The following is a 25,589-nucleotide window of genomic DNA, read 5'->3' as shown; positions in this document are numbered from 1 at the left end:
ATGATGTGATCAGTAATGCATAAAGGCAAGTGATCAAAAGTGTTGAATTCAATTATGTTTTAGCACTTGCCCAAAAAAAAGAACAATTTTCCTATCAAATCTTGGGTTTGTTTTTAATAGGAAATACTTCCAACTTAAACCATGGGCTCTCAGCACAGCCAATATAGCAGAAGCACAATAAAACCTTCCTCCAGCAGTGGGAATGACTTGTAGACAGAGCTTTAGCTTCAGTACTGCAGACTTGAGTCTTATTTTTCTTTTAATTATTTATAGAACAGCTGTCAAATAAAACATTAACTAGAAAATTTGTTCTGTCAAAAAAGGATATCTGAGTGCAAATGGAAAAGTTTGATATTGCTGTATAGAGAGGGCAACTCATGTTAAAAGAAACAGGAGTTTGAGGAACTCTTATGAAATTAGTAATTTATTTTTTTTAGCAATATAAAATAGTAAAATCTTATTTTTTGTTTTGATGAAAGTCATTGAATCTGAGGCTGCACAGTAACAAAATAAAACTAACCAGGCAGAAATAACCTTGTAAAATGCTTGTTTTCTAGAACAGAGGCTATAAAATAAGAAATAATTGAGAAGGAGATCTCTATATATCAATGATGTTTATAGCATAAACTTGCATTTCTAAAAGTATAAATTACTCCAGGTAATACCAATACAAATGAAAAATATATCATATGATTATTTGATCTCTGAGTTACTCACCCTTACACTACAAGGTGGGTATGCACAGCAAGAGTGCAGCCAGGGCTTTGCCCTGTCCACTCAGAAATGGCTCATGTTGGAGCATTTATTCTCACAATTTCCCTTGGAAGGTTGGAGGAGGCCTAATAAGTGTTTGATTTTAAATCTGATGTGCAGGTTTCCTTTATGTCTTTATTTTATTTTTTCTTCATGTACTAAAGGGATTTCCCCTCCTTTTTTTGTCGATATTAATATATATCTCTTGGGTTTTTTTTCTGGTTTTTTTTCACTTTAATGCAATTAACTTTTTGATATTGTTATAAATCAGGCTGTTAATGCTATTTTTGTTCTTTCCTCAGAACCACTCCCTTAAATATTTTGTTCCCATTAAGTGTTATTTAGTGGCAAATACAGTGCTTTTGTAATGTTTAAACAGAAGCTGTGAAATGTTCCCTATTACACATATTAAGGGACCAATAGTTTCTAATTCTTGCACCAAAATATTTTACTGAAATGTGGTTGATTCCCAACACTGATCTGTTTTACTTCTTATTTTTAAATGCTTTTCAGAACATTTTATGTAATTTTACTTTTATTTATTTATATTCAGAAACACAGTAGTCTGTATTTCCTGTTTCTTTTTTTTTGGCCTGTCTTGTCAATCCTTCCAAAGCCATCACTCTTTGTTTCCTTCTGTTCCTCCTCGTTCTTTATTCAGCCCAAAGCACAAATGGATGCAGGGTCATTTGGGCTGAAAAAGCCAGGATCACACCTTTGAGGCATCTCACATCACACTTCTTGTGTCACTGGCTGCAGAATTTGTCCTGGCCCCCACTACCTGAAGGGGCTGAGTAGGTGCATGACAAAAGTGTGTGTGTATTCTTTATCCTGCTTCTTCAACATCTGCAATTGCTGGGCTTCAGCAAATCCAGTTAGACTTTTGAATGGAGTATAATATTGAGAGACTGCAATTGGTTTTTTCCTTGCTATAGTTATATTTTAAACCTTTTATATTTTTGAATAAAGGAAATATTTCTAAAATACTTTATTATGTATTTAATTTGTTTTTAGAATAAGAGGATAGTTTTTAAAAGAATCAATTTGCTGTGTTCCAGGTAAACTGATGCAAGTAGTGTTTGGCCACTGGGATGTTGTGACGTGTCTGGCTCGTTCTGAGTCCTACATTGGAGGGAATTGTTACATCCTCTCAGGATCACGGGATGCAACCTTGCTGCTCTGGTACTGGAATGGCAAAACCAACATCATTGGTGATAACCCAAGAGGTAAGAATAAACATAAAACCCTACTTTATAAGTAGGCTGTGTCAAAATGCCTTGAGCAAACACTTCATGGGAAAGAATTTTAGCTAGGGTGCTCCATCTACAATCACATACAAAGCATTGATTGGTTCCAGTGCAAGCAACAGGGTTGACATCATATAACCAAACTAATAAGGCAGGAATCCTGCTCCAGCCTCCTTCAGTTTTAACCCCTCCCCACCCAAACTCAGCTTGCACTTTCCAAAATATTTATTCTCTTCCATCTTGCACCATTTCCCAGCAACTCCTGAATCCTCTCTTTTATTTGTGAAGATTCTCTCTTTTAACTCTATAAAAAACAGTTAACCACTGTGATTGTACAATCCTGTATTATGTAATAGGAAAGGTAGAAAGTGATCTTGGTTTATTCCTGTTTCACTCCACACACACACACACACAAAATTAATTTCTGATTCCCAAAGCAAAGAAAAAAAGGCAGACATGCAGTTGAGAAAAAGCCTGGAATAAGCCATTATACAGGAATGAGGAGCTTTCAAGACAACTTGTGAGAGCTTATGTACATAAATTTAGGGGCACATCATAGCCAAACAGAGGTACTTTTCAGCAAAATATGAAATGCCCTGAAGGGAAAGGCTAAGAAGAGGGTGTTCTATCCTATGAAGAGTATTTCTTAGGTTTTCTTCCATTCATTTAGGGTCTTCTTTAACTTTGTTTAAATAGTAGTAAAAACTGCTCTGCAGAGGGCAAAATGGACATCTGGAAAGCAAGAAGTGGTATTAGATCTGTCATGTATTGCAGTTATAGCTGGCACACGGTTTTATATAATCAAAACAATACCTGACATTTTCCAAATTAATGAATTTGGTAAAGTTGTGTGTTCCATATTCAATCTGTTACTCATCTGGAGTTACTTGAATTGGAAACACAGAGGTGGCTTGACTGAAATTGCATCCTGTGAGTGACTTTGAAAAAGCACAACTAATTAATATCAGAACGAATATTTGAATTTAACTTGCAAATGATTTGATGTTGACTGTGAGAGCTATTCAAAAGTTGAAGAAGATGCAGCCCAGTTCACACAGTTGCAGAATCTTAAGGTACAAGGTATGTGAAAATTATCCCTATTATCCTTCCAAGCAGCCTTGTTCAAGAGATGGTGGTTTTTCTGGGAAGTGGCTAGCAGAGTTTATGAGCATCTTTAAATTAATTTGGCTTTGCTTGAGGGAGAAAAAAAAATCTCTGTGAATATTTCATACATATTTTGCAGTCTATCAATTTAAAGAAAATGCAAACTCTGTGTTGCTTTTGCAGACCTTGTAAACTCCAAAGAGTTTACAGATTCCTGAACATGCCTTGAGAAGTTTTACTTGTCCCACTGACTTACCTGCTGTGTGAATGAGACCTTGAGGCTTTAGGCTCCTTGATAACCCTAACAGATCACTTGCTGAGGTTCTGTACCTACTATTTGACTCAAATATGCAGATTTTGTTGAAATCTGTTGTCTGACTTCTCTAATGAAGATTTCTAAGGTATTAGAATTTGCAGTTTTCAGAGGTAATGCCAGAGAGTTCTAGCTGCTCTTTAAAATCACACAATAACTACCTGGTAAGTCTCTGTGCTTGTAGTTCTATTAGATGTGGACTTTTAGGAACTTGCAGTGGCTCCTGTGTTTACCAACTGCCTTTATGTAAGGTATTTTTGGGATACAGCCTGGAAACCTCTGTTATCAATAGAAATCTTGTGGCACTAAGTGTTATCCTAGACATGGGTATAGACAGTTCCTGCTTCAAAGAGATGGTAATCTGGGGTGTTTAATTTTCCCCAGAAATAGCTGTCTGTAGGCTTCTCTGTTCTATCAAAAATTTGTTTGAAAAGAGAAGAGCTGTTTCTGCTTAGTTCTGACTTTGTCAGAAATGGAAAGCACCAGGAGACTTGTTGGGTTCTGAGCTCTGTTACTGCAGCTGTAACTTCCATCCATCTGCAGGATGTTGATATTTAACTGGTCTAGTGTCTTTCTGTATTTGAAGCTTATGATTCTTTTACCTGAAAATTAGTTTATTCGTGCTTTCAATGAGCACCATTCACTGGAATTTTAGATACTCTGAGTTGATATCTCTTTTCTCTATTTAATTTTTTTCTCTATTTAATTATCTCTAATGTCCATCTAAAGATGACTTCACAGCAATGTGCATCTAATGGTACTTTACCAAACTACAGAGTAGTTTCAAGAAAAAGTGTTTTAAACCAGGGTGTCTTTCTAGCCTTCTCTCCTAGGACCTGTTGCCACAGATGTACATCAGCCAGCAGGTATGATGCCAGATGGTATGATCCATCTACTCTAAATAATGTCCCATTAGACACCTATTATTCCACATTTTATTTAGGTTCACTTGTCTGATTTCTTTACTTTCAGAGAACTGAGCTGTGGATCTCTGCCTCAATATATTAATGTTTTAGAATGATACTTAAGCTGAAAAGCCAGGTGAGCTATGGCACATGTGATAAATAGGTGGCTTGATATTCTTTACCAAGGACAATTTTCTGGCTAACTTGACTGTATTGAAAAAATTCTCTGGTTTTGGTTTAACAGAAGAAAAATGTTACTGGTTTTCTCCTATTTCTTGCTCTTTGTTCATGGAATATGAAGATAAGGTTTCATTGCTTTAAATTATCTATGAAATATTAATTATTTACATAATTTAGCTTTTGAGGCTGACTTTTTAAAGCAATTACAGCTATGGAGTCTGACTATCTTAGTTTCTCCCCAATACCTCTCAAATGCATTGATCACTGTAAACCAAATCTGACATATCTCAGAGATATGAAATTTCTACATGAGACACATCTGCTGGAAACTATTTTATTCTTCACAAAACAGCTTGATTACATTTAGGTTAAATCATTTTTTCCTTCTCAAATTAAAACCTGAAATGCAAAAAAAAAAAAAATTTCATTGTGCTCTTTGATCAAATGTAGAGTTTTTCTCTTTCTAAATTAATTGATTTTGAAAATGTAAAAGCATGGCACTACTTCACTTTGGAGCACAGGCCTTTTTTGATGCAAAAATGTTTCTGGGGACAATTTCTGACCAAGCCTTAAATAATTCAGAACAGAGCTAAGGTCCTGAAGTAGTTGCATCCTTTGGAATAGCCTTGAGCGTTTTGCTTTCACATTAATTAGCATAATTTACTGTGGAGATGTAAAGTCACTTTGCATAGTGCAGGGGCTTTTCCTTTTCTCTCCTTGGCATGTGTCTGCTCAGGAGAGGTGGGAGGGAGAGGATGTGGCTCTCTGTGCACTCCTTGGAGCCCATGTGTGATCTGTGGCACACAAAGTTGGCTTCTGCATATTTAGAGGCTCCAAGGCACCACTTGGGGATGTGACATTATGCACCAGGATTTGTGTGGTAGAATGTGTGGAGGTTCCAGGGCTGTGGAAAGATGCTGTGTTTGGTCCTTGCCCAGCCTGGGGAGGTGGAGGGGAGGCGAGAAGTGGGGGGTGGGAGGAGGGATTGTGTGATGGCTGGAGCAAAGAGAGGAGAGGATTCATTTGCATACAAATGGTGAGCGTCACTTCAGATCCCACTTTCGCTTTGAAGCTCAAGTGGCAGCTCCTGGTGTTTGGATATTTCCTAGCTTGGGGGATCCATTTTCTTTTGTAATCACAGAACCATAGGAAACAGTGTGGGCAGGAGTTTTGGTCACCTGATCTGTTCTCTTTTCCCAGCGAGGGCTTAACTATGCCCAAACCAATCTCCCCTGATGTTTGTCCTATCTTACCTACATTTTTGGGCCTTAGAATCCCTGTCCTTAGCAGTCTTTCCCCAGTGTTCAGCCTACTATCCAATTCTTTCTGCAGCAGTTGCATTCCATCATATTTTATCTATTTTTCCTTTGTGTCGAGAACAGATTATTTCCTTCTTGCAGTTACTTCCAGTTATTTGGATTGCCATGACCTGCAATTCTTTGCCTCCAACTTTAATAACTCAATTCTTTGTTTTTTGCCATAAGTCATGTTTTTCCAGAGCTCTAATTTTTTTTTTTGTGTATTCCCCTCTTCAATTGACTGTCTTCCTCAAAGCAGACCCGGGAATGCAGCTGAAGCCTTTCCAGTATTAAGCAGAAAACAACCTGTTTTACAGACCAGTACTTTTCACATCCCCAGGGAATATCTGTTCTCTCAAAACACTCTGACACTGTTAATTCTTTTGAGGGCATGAGCCAGTATGAATTTCCATCTTTTCTAGAGAATCACTTGTGTCTCCTTTTCTGTGTAGTATAGCTGTGGAATCTCATCTTCAAACTTCCTGAAGTGTATTCTTTTTTAGACTGTTTATCCAATTTGTCCAACTGTCTTTGAATTCTCATCCTGTCCTCCAGCAGCCTTGCAGCAACTCATATCTGCAAATGTACTTTGCAGTCTCATTCTATTAAATTGGTCATTAAAGCAAATGTTAACTAGTACACAGTACAGGAATGCCCATCAATACATTTACCATTTTGACAATGAATAGCTTTCTGAGTATAGCTTTCCAAGGTAAAATGGTATTTTCTGAATGTGTGCTTCCCTGTTTTCCTTAAGAAATTGCTCACATGGAACAGTGCTCGAGTTCTTACTGAAGGAAAAAAATATGTGATGTCTCCTGAACACATCCTGTTACTTTGCCATTGCAGGAATAAATAGCTTTGACATGATTTGTTCAGACCAAATCCAAATCAGCTGTTACTCATCTCCTTGTTTTCTTGTAGAAAATTATGTGTGTATATATAAAAATGTAAGTGTTCTGCCAGTATTTTTTCTGTTCGTTGGGATTAAGCAGACTACTCTCTAATTTTTCTTTTTCCTGCTTCTTAAACAACACAGGACTTTTTTTTTTTTTTGCAGAACCCCACCCAATATCCATGAAACAATTGTTATAACTCTGGGATTATGTAGCTTCATTGTCACAGTATCTTCAGATCACTATTATCTGGCCAATTGAGTGCCAAGCATGTACTTCATTCAGGTATTCTCTAATTGAGACAAGAGTTTTCACTGCTGGTTTTACTTGGGTTTGCTGTCTGACTGCAGCTGACCTTTTCCTGAAGTACTTTGTGTGGTATCATCTACTGGTATTGCTTCCTCTTAATAACAAATCAACTTCTTGAGAAAACTTGGCATATTTTCGTGTTTTTAGAATGTTATTCCTGATGTCCTTGTTAGTTGCATCTCATCTGTGTGTGGCTCTCTGGGGTTTGTCTCTTTGCTCATACCTTGTTGCTTGCACTGTTTCAGAAATATCTCATTTATTTTGATCTCTCTGCCTGACTTTGCTGTGTCAAAGTCACTGGAGAGCTCTGAGTTGTGCCAGCTGGGATCTTGTCTGTCTTATCCCTGTGCTGCATTCACTAGTATCCTTATTACCCTTTGTTTTCTGTAGGCTTACAGAAGGATATTCTGTATCTATTGAAACCTGTTTTCCCAAAATACTTCAGGAATTATCTTGTCCTTGATCTATCCCTCATATAGTGTATTGAACATTCTTATATCAGCTACTTCTGTGTGAATTCCTTTCAGCAAGGTGTTTGTTTTGCTGTATTGTATGTAATCATCTAGAAGATATTTTTTAAATATTAAAAATTGTCACCAAATCTCATTCTACACACATACTTGTGGTATTCCTTTACCAACACATGATTTTGTAGTTGGAATATCCTATTTTCTCCAGCTTTCTTTAATAATCCTTCACCTATGTGGACCAGGTAGAGGCCAGTCATGAATGTTAATAAATCTAAATCTGTGTCTCCAAGGTTTTGGGTTTTTCACTGTAGCTATTTTGTTTGGATGTGCTTTCTTGAAGGGAAGGTTTGTGATGGTGAATTTGTCTTGTTTATCCTTTAAAAATGGTTTGTGCTTAAAAAATGAAAGGCATTTCGATAGTCCAGTGGAAGATAAAGTGTTTTTTCTGCTATTTCTTGCTCTTTGTTCATGGAATACGAGGATATGGTTCCATTGCTTTGAAGTATCTACAAATGTGTCCACAATTAGGTTTTAGTTTTCATATTTTGAAAAATCCAAAGTATTTTTAATTAGAAATTTGATTTGCTAAGGAAATGAAGGCTTGACTGATAAAAATCTTCAGTGCTATGAAATGTACAGTCTGTGTGTAACTGTATCACTACTGCTAATACTAATGGGCACTCTTCTGAGTTATTGCATTGATCTTCCACACATATGTGAATAAAACAAATTATATTACCTCTTTTATGTTAGCCCATAAAACTAGAAAATGTTACTCTCTGTATGTATCACATTTGCATCACGAGGACTATGGGGGTGCTTTCATTGCATAGCTTTATATTTTTTAGTGGGTGCTATATTCAGGTATTCTGAAGGGTGGGAAATAAATGGGTTTAGTGGTGTAGCTGTATAGCAGGACATGTGTTGAATGTAAATGCCTGATTTCATACTTAAAAATACAATTACTGTATTTAACTAAGATTTAATTGGGAAGATTCACTGAACACTTTTGCTATTGAAAATTTGTAGAATAACTCCCTCAGATACAAATTTTTTAAATGCATAATCTTTTCAATTTATAAAATAAAAGATCTCCCAAAGGATTCAAAATTTAATCACATTTCTTGTCTTGCTGAAGAACAGTCTTGTTTCTATCCAAGCTACTTGGATAATAAATAAACTACATTTTTGTTTGATTTTAATTTAGCTAGAATTCGTAAATAAATATTTGAATACCTGCAAGACTTTTATAAGTTAACATTATTGTTAAATACATATATAATATGTATAGCATGTGTATTATAAAATAATTATAAATTATTATTAACGTTAAAATGATAATCTTGAGACTAGAAAAATAATTAGTTTTAATTGTATTGGTAATCATAGTAAAGGATAAAACATCTATATTTAATCTAGTGCTGCAGACATTTTTCAATTGAAAAATTTAAACTTTTTGTGAGTGCTTCATAATTAATTATTAAAGTGGACAATGCAAGCAATTATACCTAAGGAGCATCTTTGTGTTGTTTGATTGAAGAATAATGTCATGGGTTATAATTTCTTTGTACTCAGACACACTAATCCTGTGAAGTAGAATTCTGTGAGGATTTGCATAGATGCTTCTCTGTGCACACAGTGAATAGTCACACTGATTTCAAGCAGATCATGTGTTAACTCAGCAGCAAAAAATCCCCTCTTTGCCTTCTTCCCTCATCCTCATCTTGAATTAACCTACATCTTGGTTCCCAGGTCTACATGATCTGGACTTCTATTTTCAAAATTCATTTCAAAACCAATGTTAGTAAAAAGATGAGGGTCCACATTGCCAAAGAATGTTTATAGCATAAAAATTTATTTAGAATTCTAATTATTACTTTTAATTCATTGACAGTAATTTCCTTAACAGCAGTTTCTCTTAAAAAAAGCCTAATTGAGAAGTAGTTGTAAAAAGCTTACCTGTTAGTGTTCCCTTTTTCATTTATCGTGCTAAGTAGCAGGAGTATCAAAATGTCCATAAATCACTAATCAGGCTAGTTACTAATGCAAATTCTTCTATTGCTGTTACTTTCTGTCTACCAGAGTAGCTAAAAATTTGCAGAGCCTCAGAATACTAAAATATGTTTGAAATTGGTGCAGCTGTAAAGGCAATAGTCCACTGAAGTCAGCCTGGAGGAAAAGTGTTGCTCCAGCACTGAGTTTTAGGACAGTCTGCACATGCTCCTTTAGGTGCTCAATAGCACTTTTATTTTTTTACCCCTGCATGCATTTTATACATTATTGTGTGAGCCCTTCTTAAAAGAAATAGCCAGTAAATAATTCAGTATTATTGTAACGTTGTTTTACTGCAGATGTAACAAATATTCTTTGTTTCTCAAAAATGGCAGGACAGCACAATGTTGTATGTGAAGCCAGAGTCCTGCAGCACCATCTGCTGGCATCCAGTTGAAGCTGGTCTCAGGACTGGATCCTAAGAACTATCTATTAAAAAAATGAAAAATCCTATTCACATTTTGAAATGGAAAAAAATTCATTTGTAGTATATTTGTTATCCTTTTTGTTGAAATTATAATGAGAAAATAAAATGTGAATTTAAGTCCAACATATGAACTGAAACAGGTCAGGAGTGTTTTGTTAAGTGGGACTGTAAAAAGAAATTGAGTTCTTTTTTCTTTTCACTTTTAAGGGCTTGAACAAGCACAAGTGTTACATTTTTCTATGTGTGTTGCAAGTCCAATTCAGTGCAAGGAATCATAGAGAAGATCCTCAAAGCTTGGAAAAAGTATCCATAACGTTTTTGAAAGGTGTAGCAACCATTAAATATTCTTTTACCCAATATTTATTGCATTATTCAATGTTAGCCTTGAAAGCCTCATGGGAGCTTAGTGGACAGCCTGATGCTGTAACTGGTCCCACAGTTCCCTGTAGCTTCACAGGTAACAAGACTGAGGCAATCTACAGAAATCTGGAACAGAGCCTTGAGTTCTGCAGCCACAAAAGGTCACTGTCCTTTCTTCTTTCATCTGTAACCTCAAAGAGTTTGAGGCCTCATTGAACCTCATTGTATGGAGGCCTCCAAGTACTCTGTAAATCACATAGAAATGAAGGTTCTACCTTCCACATATTTAAACTACAAAAAGATGAGGAATAACAGGTGGATGAATTCTGGTGTATCTGGAAATCTGCAATGATGGTTCACAAGCCAGATAATTTTATGTTTATATAATGCCAAAAGTCTATTATAGATACCTATGGGGACCAGGTCCTCTTTGAAAAGAACTTGCAATAACATTCAGATAGTTTGGAAAGCAGCTTGGTAGTGATGAGAATGTAAATTTGTGTGTCATGAATATTTGTTTTGTCTAAATGTATATCCTACAGTATTGAGTGTAACATCTCTGTCATCCTTGTTTTCAGCTGGTTGAGAGATTGTATTTTAAGGCTTGTCAATCAGTAATTTAAAGCATTGTATAACAAATTTTGGGGCAATCAAGGATGTATGTATTTTGAGACTGGAAGCACAGAAGTTTGAATGCTCCTTTTTTTGGCAGGATTCAGCTTCAGGTGTTACTAAAATAGGATACATGAAATTTCCAGCAGGATAAAGACACTCCATGATGCAACACAGACCTTTGAGTTCCAGGAAAAACAATGCTGTATTTATGACTTATAACTAATAGTTGATGTGGTAAAAGAGATTACATTCAGATAGTAAATTACTACAATCCTAATGTACACCATATAGAGTTGTGGGATCATGTACTAATGCATCACATTTATTTTCCTTGGTTGGTTGCTGAGAAAAATCACCATCCAGTTTAAAGTCTACACCATGTAAAACAGAATAGAGTAGTCCAGAAGATATAATAATTTATAGTCTAGAATAAGATCTCAGTGTAAATGTTATAAAAATTATTTGATCAATACAATAATCCTGACTGGGGTGAGAAATTATTTTTAAGTGTTTCTGGATCGAAATTCTAGCACCATGGAGATATTGGAGTTATGGCCTGCCTCATTGAAAAATTATCTGGTTTAAAGAGCTACTTGTAAAAAGACAGCTAATTTATGTATTCTCTGAACTTTGTGTCTACCATCATCACTCCCAGTTACATTGGTAAGTGAAGGTGGTAAGCATCTCTCTAGTACAGCATACTACTGGTGGTAATATTGGTTTGAAATTACTTTTATAAAAGTAATTAAATAGCTCAAGCATAGACTTTAAAAATTATTTTGATGAATTTTAATAGGGGGGAAATAAAAAGATCATAAATATGTGCCAAACTGAGTGGAATTATCATAGGAAACATCTCATCTCAGATTATATTTTGCCCAAGTTATGAAATACTGTACAGATTTTAACTAGATGTAATTATGTTAGTTTATCTTACAATTTCTCATTAGTTGTTATTTCTGACTGAAATAATTTCTTGATTTTTTTTTCCCTTTTCTGTTGAAGTTTGTTCTTTTTTTTTTTTCTTGAACTCATTAGGTAATGGTACTATAAACCAAAAGAGAAATATATGAAGGAAATAGATTAGTTTTTTAGTATAAACAAAAAAAAAGCCCCTTCATAAACCATGACTGTGTTCTAAAACTTCAAAGCTGCCATATAAGTAACAGTTTATGAAGTCGAGATGGTGCAAATATTAAAATATTAGAGTACTCTGACCCTGAATATTCACTTGCAGATACTTTCCAGGGGCTTCAAAAAGGCCTGGGTTCAGTGGGAGGAGTCCTGCTGAATGACTTCCAGGACTTGCAGCAGATGAATCTCCACTAAGGGAGAACCTGTTCCAGAAAGTTTTGTGTTGCACATGGTGTAGGAATTAAGAGACTGGGGATTATTGACTTTTGAAGTCTGAATTGTAATACCCAGTTTATGAAGGCATGTTAGATCTTTATTCTGTTTGTTTTGGAAATGTAGTTTTTGTGACACAGCATGTATGAAAAATCTTTCATGAATACTGAATGTTGGTCACTTGTTCCACTGAGTGACACTGAGGGAAGCTCTCCTGGGTTATATTTACTGAAACAAATCCTACAAGATAAATCTAATGTATTTTTTCCTTACTGAACAAACTATAGCATCTCCTGTGCTTTGCATGTTTAGACCTTGCTTCAGGATAGAATGATGCATTGTTCAAAGATGTTCCTTTTTCAGAAAATACAGGGTTGAAGTGGTTTTATTTTTTTTTTTACAAAACCAAAACTTGCATCTTGGCATAAGGTTGTACTTTTTGTGGTAAAATAAGTCTGAACAGATGGGAAATAGTTTGAAGGAATGAAGAGGAAATGCTGATGGAGTGTCACGTGAAGAACCAGACAACAATGAAGTTATAATATGAAAATATTATATTGTTATATAAAAATTCTTATTTACAAAGAAAAGATTATTCAAACTGCAGCTTTATGAATACTTCAATGATTTTGTGTGTTATCACCTGAGTGAGATCTCTTATCCATCAGATAACTTTCTGTGCCAGTGAAATGGGGTTCTAATCATTTGGCTGACTATGTGATCTATAAATAATGTTAATTCACAGACTTGATGTAATATTTGACAGTTATCATTTTGATGCAATTAAAGCCTGAAACCTACTATATAGTCAACATATATAGCAGCAAATTAGTTTTCTTGATTTACCTACATTTTGCTTAGAGCATTTTTTGTCCAGATGTGCTATATTCTGTACATACATCTGTACTTCCCATGTTTATTTCAAACCTTTTATTGTTTTCCTCATTTTTTAATCATAAAAAGGAACTTCCAAATTGGGAAATTTTAAAGATGAATTTTAGAAGGCCTTACTTACATGTATAGTTTGGTTTGGTTGATGTATCATTCTGAGAAAGCACTCAATCACTTTTGCAAGAAAGAGGTAAAAATGGATTTTATATTGACATAAAATTGCATAATTAGTTTGCCATTTAAAACTGCCCCACAGCCTCTGCAATCAGAGAATAATTTAGAAATGGCTGTTTAGGTCTCTGTGACTTATACTGAGAAGACAGTTAATAATTATAAAGCATAAAAAAGAGCACAGTCAAACATTTTTATATTTCAAAGCATTACATAACATTATCTCACCCATAAATAGTAGGAAGAATTTCTCTTATTTAATTATGAGGTAAGTTTTTTAGCTAATCTCTCCTTTGGTTTCTTTTTAGGAAGGTATTTCTCTTCAAATGAGTCCTTGTGTTTGGCTCAGCTTTTACAGCTTAGTGCTGAAAGTAAAGAAAGCGACCATTTCAGGAATTTGCTGATGGATTTAAAATGTCATGATCCTGCTTTGTATTGTAACATCACCAAAGCTGAAAAAAAACTAGCAGAGAGAGACCCAGTAATACAAACCAATTTCTTGTTCTCTCCAGTAAGACTTTTCTTCTTCTGGATATCATTAAACTGGAAGAAAGTTTTGACTTTGCCGTAATCCCACTGTTCCTTTTTAAATGTAGTCTCCAAAAGCCTAACATTTTTTCACTGATATATCACCACAGGCTGACATGATATCATGTGCTCTTCTTTTATCTTCTGAAGCTTGAGTTTTATGATTTAAAATGTACTTTAGTCACTTAAGTAAGAGTGATATTTTATGCTATTTTCTATGGGAAAACAGCTTTGCAGAAATTATTTATTGGAATGTAGGTGAGTTCTTTTGAAATAATTTGAATGGTTGCTGCAAAATAAAGTATTCTGTCCATTACTGGAAAGTAACTTTATGTGTGCCTCCTGTGACTTGAATAAATCATTGATGGCATTTGTAGCAATGTGAATGTGGCATTAAGAACGTTACAGCATTCAGCTCCAAGCAGCAATCCAGTGACAGGATACTCTGAGGATATCACTATATCCTACACTAAGAAAAGCACATCTGTAAAACTATTGTGTCCTGGTTATTAGTGCTAGGATTTGAACTATCTTTAATTTCATTTGACTTGTTCATCTTCCTTAAGGATCTCCATAAAGATTCTCTGAGTATTCTTTTCAGCTCTTACTTAGGGTTTGCATCAGTGGTCGTAAACCTGCTTAGTGGACAAAGACTCTCTTCCCTTTGAAGTCACTTCCCTAGCTTTTCAAAAGGGTCTGAGAGTCTGCTCTCCTAAAACAATTTAGAAAAGTTTGAAGTGGTGCCCCTTAAACCAGCAACAAAATAAAATTTTCTCTTTGCATTATTGAAAACCATGACAATCTTTTGAAGCAATAACAGTTTAAAAGCTTTTAAAGAAATCTGTTCTGCTCTATGACCAGCTTTTAAGTTGACCCCATTATTTGGGAAATCAGAGGCTTGGAAACCCCTAAATACTTGACATTCTTATCAAAGGAGTCAGCCTGACTTTTCACAGGACTCTTCTTTTACAGTATCTATTTAAATCCTAAGTTCTTTAAAGATACTACTTAGTTTTCTTCTTTTTTTTTTTTTTTCATTTGGGTTGGGTTTTTGTTTTGGTTTTTTTTTTCCCTTGTTTTAGTTTTTTTGTTTCTTTATTTCAAATAAAATTTAGGAAATATTTGATACAGTCAATGAAACACTGATCCTTCCACCTGTAGATTTATACTCTGTTACATTTGAAGTCAAGTCCCAATTCTGAAAAGACTGTCAGTGTTACTTAGGCATTTTTATTTTCTGTGAACTGTGATAAATATATATTCTCACTTTCTACTTCTTGATTTAAGAGTCTCCTACATTTAATGGATCTAGTTGCTGACAGTCTTAGGCAGATCAAGCCCATAATATAATGTAGTTGCTGTAACCAATAAGTTTACTCTCATGATTTTGTTTATCTGCAAGTCCTAATAATTCATTCAGGCATTGCTTCTCATAAGTACCTCTAACTCCAACATCTTACATTCATTACCTCCTGCAATGCTGTATATTTAAAACTTCTCTGATTTCAAAAGTCTCATTAATGTGAAGTGTATAATTAGATTAATTCCTTGCTGATCTAGGCAAGTATGTGTTAATTCAATTTCTGAAAGCAGAAGAAAGCAATAAAACCAGAATTCTAAAATGTTGCTAATATAGGCAGCTCATTTCAAAGAAAACAAACTAAAAGACCTTTAAAAGCACAAAGCTGCTGAATTTTAGGGCTTGGGAACAACAGGGAGAAAGAATTGGGTCAGCAATTTTAAATTGTTACTGGATAGTATGACTGGTGTGGTTGCTGTTACATTTTCCCCTAAAACTGCAGGTTTGTGGCTTGGCTACACAGAGTTAATTTATGAATTTTCTGAGATGCCCAGCCCATGTTTAAAGGAGCAATGTACAATAAAGCAACTTTGCTCTGAAAGGTCTGTGAGCAAAATTCACAGGATCAGCCACCTGAGAAGTACCTAGAGGTCATTAAATCCCCCCTTATGCTTCTAATTTGTTGGGAGGTTTTTTTTTCCTTTGCTCCTGAACTGTCTGCCATACTTCCTGGGCATGAGTCTGTTTTTTCAAACATTATATGAAACAAAGGCAACAGCTTCTAATGACTGTTTCTTCAGAGATTAGGGCAATTCAGCAAGTTGCTCCAAAGAAGTTCACATTTAAAATACTGGCAATGTACATGCCTGGGTGTGTACATGTATGCACACACATATATAATGTCTGTGGCTATACCTAAGAAGAAATAGATTTATTTGCCTTTCAAGATTTTCATATTATTGATGCAAATTGTAATAGTAACTGCAGAATAATCAAAGTTTGAAAGGTCAAAATTCATGATTTGAGACTTTGTCAGACATAATGATTTTTACTTAAAAGCCATTGGAATGTGGAAGCTGCACAGATGTTTGGGAGGTGGTATATATGGTCTGAGCAAAAATATTGATGCAAGCCCAGATCTTACACCTCTTTTGCAGAGAAGTCTCTCAGTGTACACATGAGAAACTATCCCTTTAAACAGAGCTCCCTGATTTCTAATAACAGTCAGTGCCAGTATTGCTGATGCTGCTCTACATGGACAGATTAATAATATTATGCTGGGTTTATCTTTAAAAAAAGTTGCAACCCCAAATGTAATTTGGTTGATGCTGACTTAGTAACTAATAGAGTCAATTGGTCCCACTACTATTCTGTGTCTTTGTAAAACCATCTCCTCTTTTTCAAGTGAAAAAAAAGATTGATTTTACCACTGTTTTACTGCCTTTTGGTGTCTCACATATCATCATTCATTGTGAAGTGAAATTATTCCCTGCTACTTAAAAATTCATCTAAACCTTTTGAAAACTACATGATAGCATTGCCCAATAAACATTATTTTGAATTTAAATGCTTTGTAGAATGCTATGAATGAGCTAATTATATGGTAAAACAAACTTAGTCATTTTTGTGAAATGCCAGCACTCTTGAAGAGGGTAGTGAATAATCTGTGAGCAAAGTTCTAAAACTATTTAAAGAGCTTTATAGAATTTGCTTACCCTTTCTCTGCCTTGACCTGGAGAATAATGTTTGTCTTTTAAATGTGCCAGGTGTAAAATTCTTCTTTTATTGTAACCATATATGGTTGATTATAAAGAGAATTACAAAAAAAAAAAAAAATACAGTGCCTGTAGCAGGGAAATGTCTAATAGGAGCCTTAATGATGGGTTTGAGTGGGACTTTTTTGCAAGTTCATCAGAAATTCATACTGACTGTAGTCAAACTCCACATATTGTAAAGAACTAGACTTCAAGCTGAGGTTTCAGCACTGTTATTAGGTTAAAATAAAATCAGTCACTTGAAGTTTTCCTTCATCTTTGGGCACTTTAGGTATCTTTTGATAGGTAATGTAGTAATACTTGCATTAATGAATGCCTGTTGTAAGAAAGGGTAGTAACTGACTTAGAGCTCTCCCTCCACAAAATATAAATCAGAGGGTGAGACAGAGGGAGGGGAGACCAACTTTGATTGGTTTTACTGCACACCTGACTTTCATATTACTGTTAGTAAATATACAGGCAGAGTGATGCTGCTGCACTACACAGGTAGGAGTACAACAATCCCATATGCAAACAGGAGCATTGAAGTGATTTGTAAGAACATGAACTCCAAGAGCAGGGAAACAGGAGGTGCTTCAGTGATGGAAAGCAGTGATTTTGGGAATAGATTGTAACCAAGGATTGCTTTTATTGTTTTTTCACTGAAGGTGATTTTGCAACTCCTCGAGCTGTTCTGACAGGACACGACTATGAGATCACCTGTGCTGTCATTTGTGCTGAGCTTGGCCTGGTAATAAGTGGTTCAAAAGGTAAGGTAGTTCTTGTCATTTCTTTCTGTTTGTGAACCTGTAATCTTAATGCCAAGAGGAATATAGTTTCAGGTGGCAGAATTCGTGAACTTTATGGTGGTTTTATTTCTAATATTTTTTTTAGTTGCTTTGGAATTTGAAACCTCTTTTTAAGCACATTAAAACTGAGGATTGTACAGACATTTATAAGAAGAGGCAACCACATCAGTTTCCCTCCTGATTGCTATTTCTGTTTGTTTATCCAGTATGTAATTGCATATAGCATAGTTGGATAAAGCCTTTGAGGGTCAGGATGGTGAAGAGTGGCTGTAATGGATAACTTCTCAAAAAAGGGAAGCAAAAATTAGTTTTGAGAGAAAGAGAATGTGCTGGACTGTTTGATGAAGAGTATGTGTAAACTACTGGTAATTCTGTTCAGGCTCTTTCAGCTTGGCTGCAAAGCCTCTAATATGCTCCATTTGTGTTCTCAAAGACCTGCTTTTAGCAGATTCTGTTGATATTCTTTCTAATTTTTATTTGCTTAATTGTCCAAAGTTATTTTTAAACTGTAAGTTTCTTAGAATTAGTATTTTTCTACTTTAGTGTTTCTGAAGTAACTACTCAAAGACACTTTGTGTACTCATGGTCTGTACCTGGTCTGTACATTTCTGTGCATGTGAATTCATGTGGCTTATGTGCAATGCAGGTATCTGTCAAAATGTGTTTAAAAAGCAAATATTTAGTGGGCTGTGTATGGCTCAAAATCTTAATATGAGAACATACACTTGTAGAGTACCTACATATGTAAATTCATTACTCTTAGCTCTGTGTGTCTTTGTGTTTTGAAAAGCTCTTTTAGAGGTTTCAGTGCATTTAATTACTCAAAATTAAATAATCTCAAAATTAACCACTATTTGCTTTAAAAGAAAATCCACAGATGGCAATCTGGGTGCTCTAAAATACTTTAATCCAAAGCTTTTAAGACATAAGCTGTTTATCTTAGTGTCTGGCCCCTTTAAGTCATAGGCCATTCATCTAAACATGGTAACAATCATTGTAAAGTAGCATAATTATGATTATTTAAGTAAAAGTCATGACTTATTATTTGGAAAATAATGTCTTGAATGGAGTGTATAAATCACTGACCTGAGATCTTATTCTGTCTCATTAGAAGGACCATGTCTCATACATTCTATGAATGGAGATCTACTGAGGACGTTGGAAGGTCCTGAAAGATTACAAGGTCCTGAAAGCTGCCTGAGACCAAAACTTATTCAAGCTTCCAGAGAAGGCCACTGTGTCATATATTATGAAAATGGCCTCTTCTGTGTGTTCAGTGTGAATGGAAGACTGCAGGCCACTATGGAAACAGATGACAAGATAAGGGTGAGTGTCCTCACATGTGTGCTGTCAGCTCCATGGAGAAAAGCTGTCAGTGTTGGAGTTGTGTGGAGACTCTTTCTATAGCTGGACCATAAATATGTGGTACCAGACCATAGCAGAGCACCATTCTGAAAAAATTTCAGGGGACCATATACTTTTAATAACATTGGGAGGATTTTTTTACATTTTTAACTGTAACATCTTTAGCATCTTTATCTGTAAGGGACATGGAGCAAATCCAAAACTATGCAGGAGGCATTTTAAGCTTATGGCTTTATAAAAATTATTTTATAATAGAAAATGAAGGTCTCTTGACAGTTCCTGTGTAATAGTACCTATGAAATAAAACAGAAGCTGCCAGCTGTACTGCAGTACCACACCTCCAAGCTGATTTTTGTAATCTGATGGAAGATCCCAGGAACTCGGCTGCTGGGATTTCCAATGTTCTCTTAAGTTGAAAACTCTCAGAAATTTTCCCTTTATTTGGATTGCACGTGTCAGGAAGAAAATCCCTCTCTGCCATCATGTTTATTTTGCAGAATTACTGGCATTCTTTCAGCTCTTATGCAAAGCTGTGAGCATTTCTTTCCATACTAAAGATGGAAGAATGTGTCAATGCATTTTAAAGGATTTTGATTTTCATTACTTGCACTTCATAATTTGTATGGAACTGCTTCATTAGCACTGAAGTTGCTGGTACAGTTCAGTATATTCTACTTAAAACCTTCTAAAACTCCTATAATGTAGTATGCTCTGCTAATCCAATATCTCTGTGTCATCCATTCAAAATGTCAGCTATGCTGGGGGTGGAATATGCAGAAATAACTCTCTAAGTCTCTTTTCCATAGTGAGAGTGCAGTCTGCAGGGGTTGGGGGGCATTTGACTTCTGTGTTCTGTGGCAGCCACCAAGTGCAGGTTTGAAGCTGAGAAAGTGAAGTAGGAATGTGTGTATTTCTGTCTCCAGACATTTTTCCAAATTAATGTAGATTTTTGCATCAGTTCCCTGAAATTTTACCTTTGGCTTGTACAAATACTTCTGGGATTTTCAGCCTACCCTTCATCCCAGAGTTCTTTCCATAAAGCAAGACCCCATATCACAGTATTTTCTCTTTTTACATTAATAATGTTGATAATCTGTCACTTTCAGTTGTGATTATGTTGTCAGCTAGGCCAGCAAATCTGTAAAATATCTAGAAATCCCTTGCCGGCTAAAACAATTTCTGTAGTGTTTCAGTCAGTACCCACAGCTTTAGGAATGTTGCTGGAGGCAATGGAAGTTCTGCTCTCTGTGGGCCAGAATTATGTTTGTAGAGGGGTTTGGGGTTTGTTTTGTTTTGTTTTGTTTTCTTTCTCTCCCAGTGGTCCCAGCTGAGCTTTATGCTTAAACAACCTACAGCGTCTCTGCCAGTGCTTCTGCACTACATCATCGCTGAAGGAGAGTGGCAACTGCATGATTAAAGTGGGGCATTTAAAATGAATAGCACCTACCCATGGGCTGTGCTGACAAACTCTCCTCATTGGCTTGTGCTTGGGGAGAGTAGAAAAGGGAAGGAAAAAGGTCATAAGTGTGGAATTTGTAATGTAACAGCTTTGCTTTTCCTGTGTAATTATGGGCCGATATTTCAGGACGTTATTGGCAAAACTAGCAGTTTTCAATAGTGAGGTTGGGATCAACATTCTGATTTTTTTTTTTCTGGTATACTTGTGCTAGAAAACTGCCAGAAAAAAATCAGACCCTCTGGGGAAATTCAGGCTCTAATCAATGCCTTCCACCTGTTTTTGTTTTAAATACTGTATTGCTCAGTGGAGCTTAGGCATATCGCAGTACATCTACCATGTCATGTTTAGATATCTTAATGAATACCTTTAACTCTAAATAGTCTGCTTGTTCTGAGAGGTAAAGTTATTTTACCCTAAACAAAGACTGTATGCTGTTTCACCCAGAGGAACCAATTTATTTTCCTTTCCTGAGTCTGTTTTGAAATGTGGAAGTACCCACAAGACTCCTGCTGCTGTAAGCCAGGGCTGTCACTGTGTCAGCTCTGCCTTTTTACAAAGCACTGCCTTTCAAAAACCTGAAACGTTAAAAGGGATTTGTGAAAAGTTCTGAGACTTTCCAAGGAAATACAAGTCAGAAATGCAGCTTTTAGAACATTGCTGAAATTGTGAGCTTTGGGGATTATTTGAAAGTCTGAAGCTCATGTTGTGAGAAAGATTAGTTGCAGGGTTGTTTCAGTTTCATACCTAGCAGAATTGCAGATAAACTACACTGGGAAAAGCAGAACAGTAAAATTGATTCATATCGTCCTTTATACCAGCTGGAGTACTTGGGAGTAAAAGCATCCTTTTGTTTGTTAAATCTTGAAGGGCATATCATGAAACTGAAGTGTTGACAGGGTCACCTTTTTTCTTCCATTCATTCCTTCATCCCTTCATATATATGTAGGCAAGTGGCTGAGAAATTTATTTATAAACAATAAGAATTAAATAAATCAGCATCTTGTCTTCATGACAAGCCAATGACTTAGTAAAATTGCATAGGTATTAGTAAGGGTTCAAAGCCCATACTTTATTTAATCAAAAGATCACAAAACCTGCTGCATGTTGGAGGTAGTGGAAGAGTTAAAGATTAATGGCTTTAATTTGCTTTTTAATATAGCATTTCTTCAGTAAAAGCCTCAAGTATAAAATTCAAGTGAACCATGACCATAAGGTTAATGGATTTTCATCAGCTGAATTTTATAAGTGTAGCAAATAATTATTTGTCATGGTCTTCATTGCAATTTGGAAATACCCTTAGGAGGCTGCTATTGCTATAGAGAAGAAAACTACCCCATATTGATTTTTGCTTCTAATGAATAATCTCTTTAATACTTGTGTGATTAGTTAGATCTCGTGATCATCCACTCAGTGCATGCTAGTTCTAGATAATTCTCAGTCTTATCAGTTTGTTTTCTGCCCCTTTCTTTCTCTGCTCTTCTAAGACAGCTTCTAAATTAGAGTTTTCAAGCTCCTTGTGTCTGTGCTTTTGAGGTGCTTAGCATGTTTCTGATAGCATCAATCACAGAAGCAATTAATGGTTGGAACATTTATTTTTGGGGGGAAAGGGAGAATCTTCAAATCAGAATACTCGAGTCTAATCTTTGTTAGAATTCAATTTTCTTTACTTAGATGTGGTTGGAAAAACTCTACAAGTTCTTTTTTGTTGTGTCTAAATTTACATGTGTGTCTTGTCATCTTAGTTCAAAACATGTCTGGAATAGGGTTGTCATATTTTTTTTTCTCAGTGTTACATTTTGTTTACAGTACATATTTGTGTTTCAATTACACTCCTTTTAAAGTTACTGTATGAAATAAAATTCCTGCAATGTGATCCATTCTGACTCCTTGGGAGTTGTTGCAGTAAACACTCAAAATTTATGACATAATATAGAAGCTCCATCTTAATCTAAGTGTCGCACATCGTATAATTCTTACAGGATGTATTTGGCATCACAGTAATAGAGTGCAGCAATACAAAAAATACAGATGTGCAATATGTCTGACTTCAGTTACTGCTGCTCACAAAGCAGCATCTTACACACACTGTATATTTAGGTTTCTAGGCTTGTCAGCAGTCTGTATAAACACTTCAGTGTTGCATGAACGTAATGTCTTTGTGTTTTAGTTGCTCTGATTTTTTTTTATGGTGCATGTGCTATAAATTCTCTATGTTAAGAAAAGCCCCAAACTTCCTTTTCCTGAGGTATGTAAAAAGTTTTGCATATTTGTAAACCTGTATAAGCAGAGACTGCAAATGCCAAAGTAATTACAGACTTCAGTAAAAAGATGTCTGCAAAATCCTGTCTTCAGTTCTTTCTGCTGTTTCTTAATTTTAAATCTCCGAGCTGAAATTTTGCTTGTAGACCATCATCTTGAGGCCTTTCAGTGACAATGTTTTAGTCAGAAAAAATCAGTTTGTTTGTAGAGAGTGTGTTTATGGGATTTAAAAGACTGCTCTGAACATCCTTCATTCTTACATCCTTCTGTTGAGAAGCTGGCCCAGCTGATATTTATCACAACTTGATCCTCATGCGAAGGGTGCATGTTGCATTGAAAGACTGTCCAAATTTAACTGGTTCACAAAATTTAGGTTAAATACATTTGTAAATGATGCTTAGTATCCATATTCTGTACTGAACACCTGTAGGCCATGGATGCAGTTTTTCCCTGCAACAGTCATCCCTCACAGGTGCACAAAAGATCCATGGCAAGAAATGGGATGGTTGGGACCCTGGACAAGGAAAGGGAAGAACTGATAAGGAAGCAGAGGATAAAGAAGAGCACAACCAAGGACAGGCTGCTCCTGTGCTGGGTCTTGTGAACAAATCTAAAAGCAGAGAAGGAAAAACAGAGGTCAAACTGGGGAGCAGAAGTCAGAGAGTTGAGAAGAGGCACCTGGAAACAGAAAGAGAAAATAGGAAAAGGTTTGGGCTTACTGGAATTATTAATCATGGTCCAAAATGTACTTTTAAGGGTCTTGATCTTGCTGGTGACTCATGCTGATATCATTCCACATGACAGAATCCATTCAACTTTTTAGGTTTTTTCTTTGGAAAATGCTACGGACCTTCCAGTTTTCCTGGATGTTGGAGGATGAGGCTATAAAGTCATGGCCTGGTGTCCTCCACTGCTTACATTCCTTTTCTGCACAGCAGCAGGGCAGGGGCCTCCTTTCAGATGAAGTTTGTTATCCTCCTCAGGGCTTCTGTAGTAGTAATTACTGAGATCCACATGGAAAAAATGCTCACATGCTGTGAGAAAAGTCAGTCATGGAGCCTTCCAAGGGGCTTAATTCAATGTTTTTGAGGTGGGGAGTGCTGAAAGTTTACAGAGTGATGAGGGCAATGCCTGAGTTGAATGGAGAATTCTTATTCAGGAAACTCCACAATATGAGACCTATGGGGCACTCAGTGGAACTGGTAGGATCATCTCAAAACAGGGAATAAACCTGTGGTAAACTTCTGCCAATTTCTTGCTCCCCTCAGAAGGCATCAGCTGGCTCAAAAAAATTAGGAAACTTCATGGGCAGCATTTCCATAAATAGATACTACAGAGAATAGAAACTTTCTGATCTTCCTAATCCAGTGATTTTGAGTGCTGTGGTGCACAGGGGGAGAAGGCTGTGTGCTGGCAAGGCTGGCATTTTCTTGCTGCCTTTTTTGGGGGTAGACTCTGGGCTAGATGGGTCATAGTCTCATCCCATAAATTAGCACTTACTCTAATAAAATTTCAAGTTCAATTCTCTTAACACTCATTTTGGCTTATGTACACTGGAAAAATCCCTTTTCTAAGAAGGATTTCTCCTGAATCCTGTCCATTTAATATCTGATAGTATCATCTGTTATAGTCATCAGGTAAAGAAGGAAAATTATTTCTCTCGGTATTTAGTGTATGCATCTTGATTTTTTTTTTCCAATAGCACACAAGAAATACTAAAATAGATTGAAGATTCCTGTTTAAAGAAGTCTTGACACTGTAAACCAATGGTATCCCATCTTTCTTTATGTTCTGGTCCCCAAGTAAAGATTTCAAATACAGATTTGCCATCAGTCCCCATGGTGATACAAAAGAGGGTGTATGCTATTGAATTTCTCACAGGCAATTTCAGGATAGATGATGAAATACAGTCTGTTAAGAGAGGTGGATCATTATTTTATTAATCTAGTGCAGGAATCTAAAAGTGCTGGTCTAAATTAATTTTTGTGATTCGTATAACAGTTCAGTTCCTGTCAACATTCAGCTTCTGCTAGGCTGGTATTAAAGACCCTTGGGGGAATGTCAGGTGCTATATTTTAATGCCAGTGCTGCTGCATCTTGTAAATCTAGCTAATTAGAAGAGTGAATTTCTTTAGCTGACCTCATATCGGATCCTTGGAACATGGAATAAATCACAGGTCAGGTGTGACTTAACTAGTGACATCTAATGTATTGGAGACTTGTTCATAACAGCATTAATTCTCTTGCTGGGTAAGACAACACAACAATAATGTCACTTCCCAAAAGCTTGTGCTGATATCAAAGTCTCCCTGGGCATTCAGCTATCAACACGAAACCTTTGATGAAAGGGAGAGTGGGGAGCTGGGAGCTGCAGACCCATTGGTGTGACAGATGTGCTGTGCTGTGTCCCCAGGCCATTCAGCTGAGTCGGGATGGACAGTACCTGCTCACGGGTGGGGACCAGGGCGTCCTCATGGTGTGGCAGCTGTGGGACCTCAAGCGGCTCTTTGCCTACCCGGGCTGCGACGCCGGCATCCGATCCATGGCCCTCTCCTACGACCAGAGGTGAGACCAAGGCTGCACAGGACTGTTGGGGAATATATATTTACTATTAAATTGCAATTTTGTGGTTGGCAATTTTTTTTTTTTTTTTTTTTTTACGTGTTCTGTTTAGAGCAGATAATATTTTTCAGTATTTCAGCCCTTTGGGGAATGAAGAGAGATCCAAGAAATCTTTCTTTGGCAGACTTTCAAGATAGGCTGAGTTATTGGTCTGC

The 25,589-nt window shown here is 36.2% G+C and overlaps 1 protein-coding gene across 6 annotated transcripts in view; it reads left to right on the top strand.

Moving 5' to 3' along the window:
• The window catches only part of LRBA (LPS responsive beige-like anchor protein), a 357,069-nt gene that overhangs the window by 328,292 nt on the left and 3,188 nt on the right, over nt 1–25,589 (top strand). For all 6 annotated transcript variants that reach the window (XM_079306956.1, XM_079306953.1, XM_079306954.1 and 3 more), the window contains 4 exons: nt 1,812–1,979; nt 17,589–17,690; nt 18,841–19,055; nt 25,226–25,377. In XM_079306956.1, coding sequence (XP_079163082.1) covers nt 1,812–1,979; nt 17,589–17,690; nt 18,841–19,055; nt 25,226–25,377 — 637 coding nt within the window. The remainder of the gene's footprint in view (nt 1–1,811; nt 1,980–17,588; nt 17,691–18,840; nt 19,056–25,225; nt 25,378–25,589) is intronic.

Source organism: Erithacus rubecula, assembly GCF_903797595.1.
Source record: "Erithacus rubecula genome assembly, chromosome: 5".
NCBI lineage: Eukaryota > Metazoa > Chordata > Aves > Passeriformes > Muscicapidae > Erithacus > Erithacus rubecula.
The sequence above is the reverse complement of the archived record's forward strand: the minus strand, read 5'-3'. Positions and strand labels throughout refer to the sequence as shown.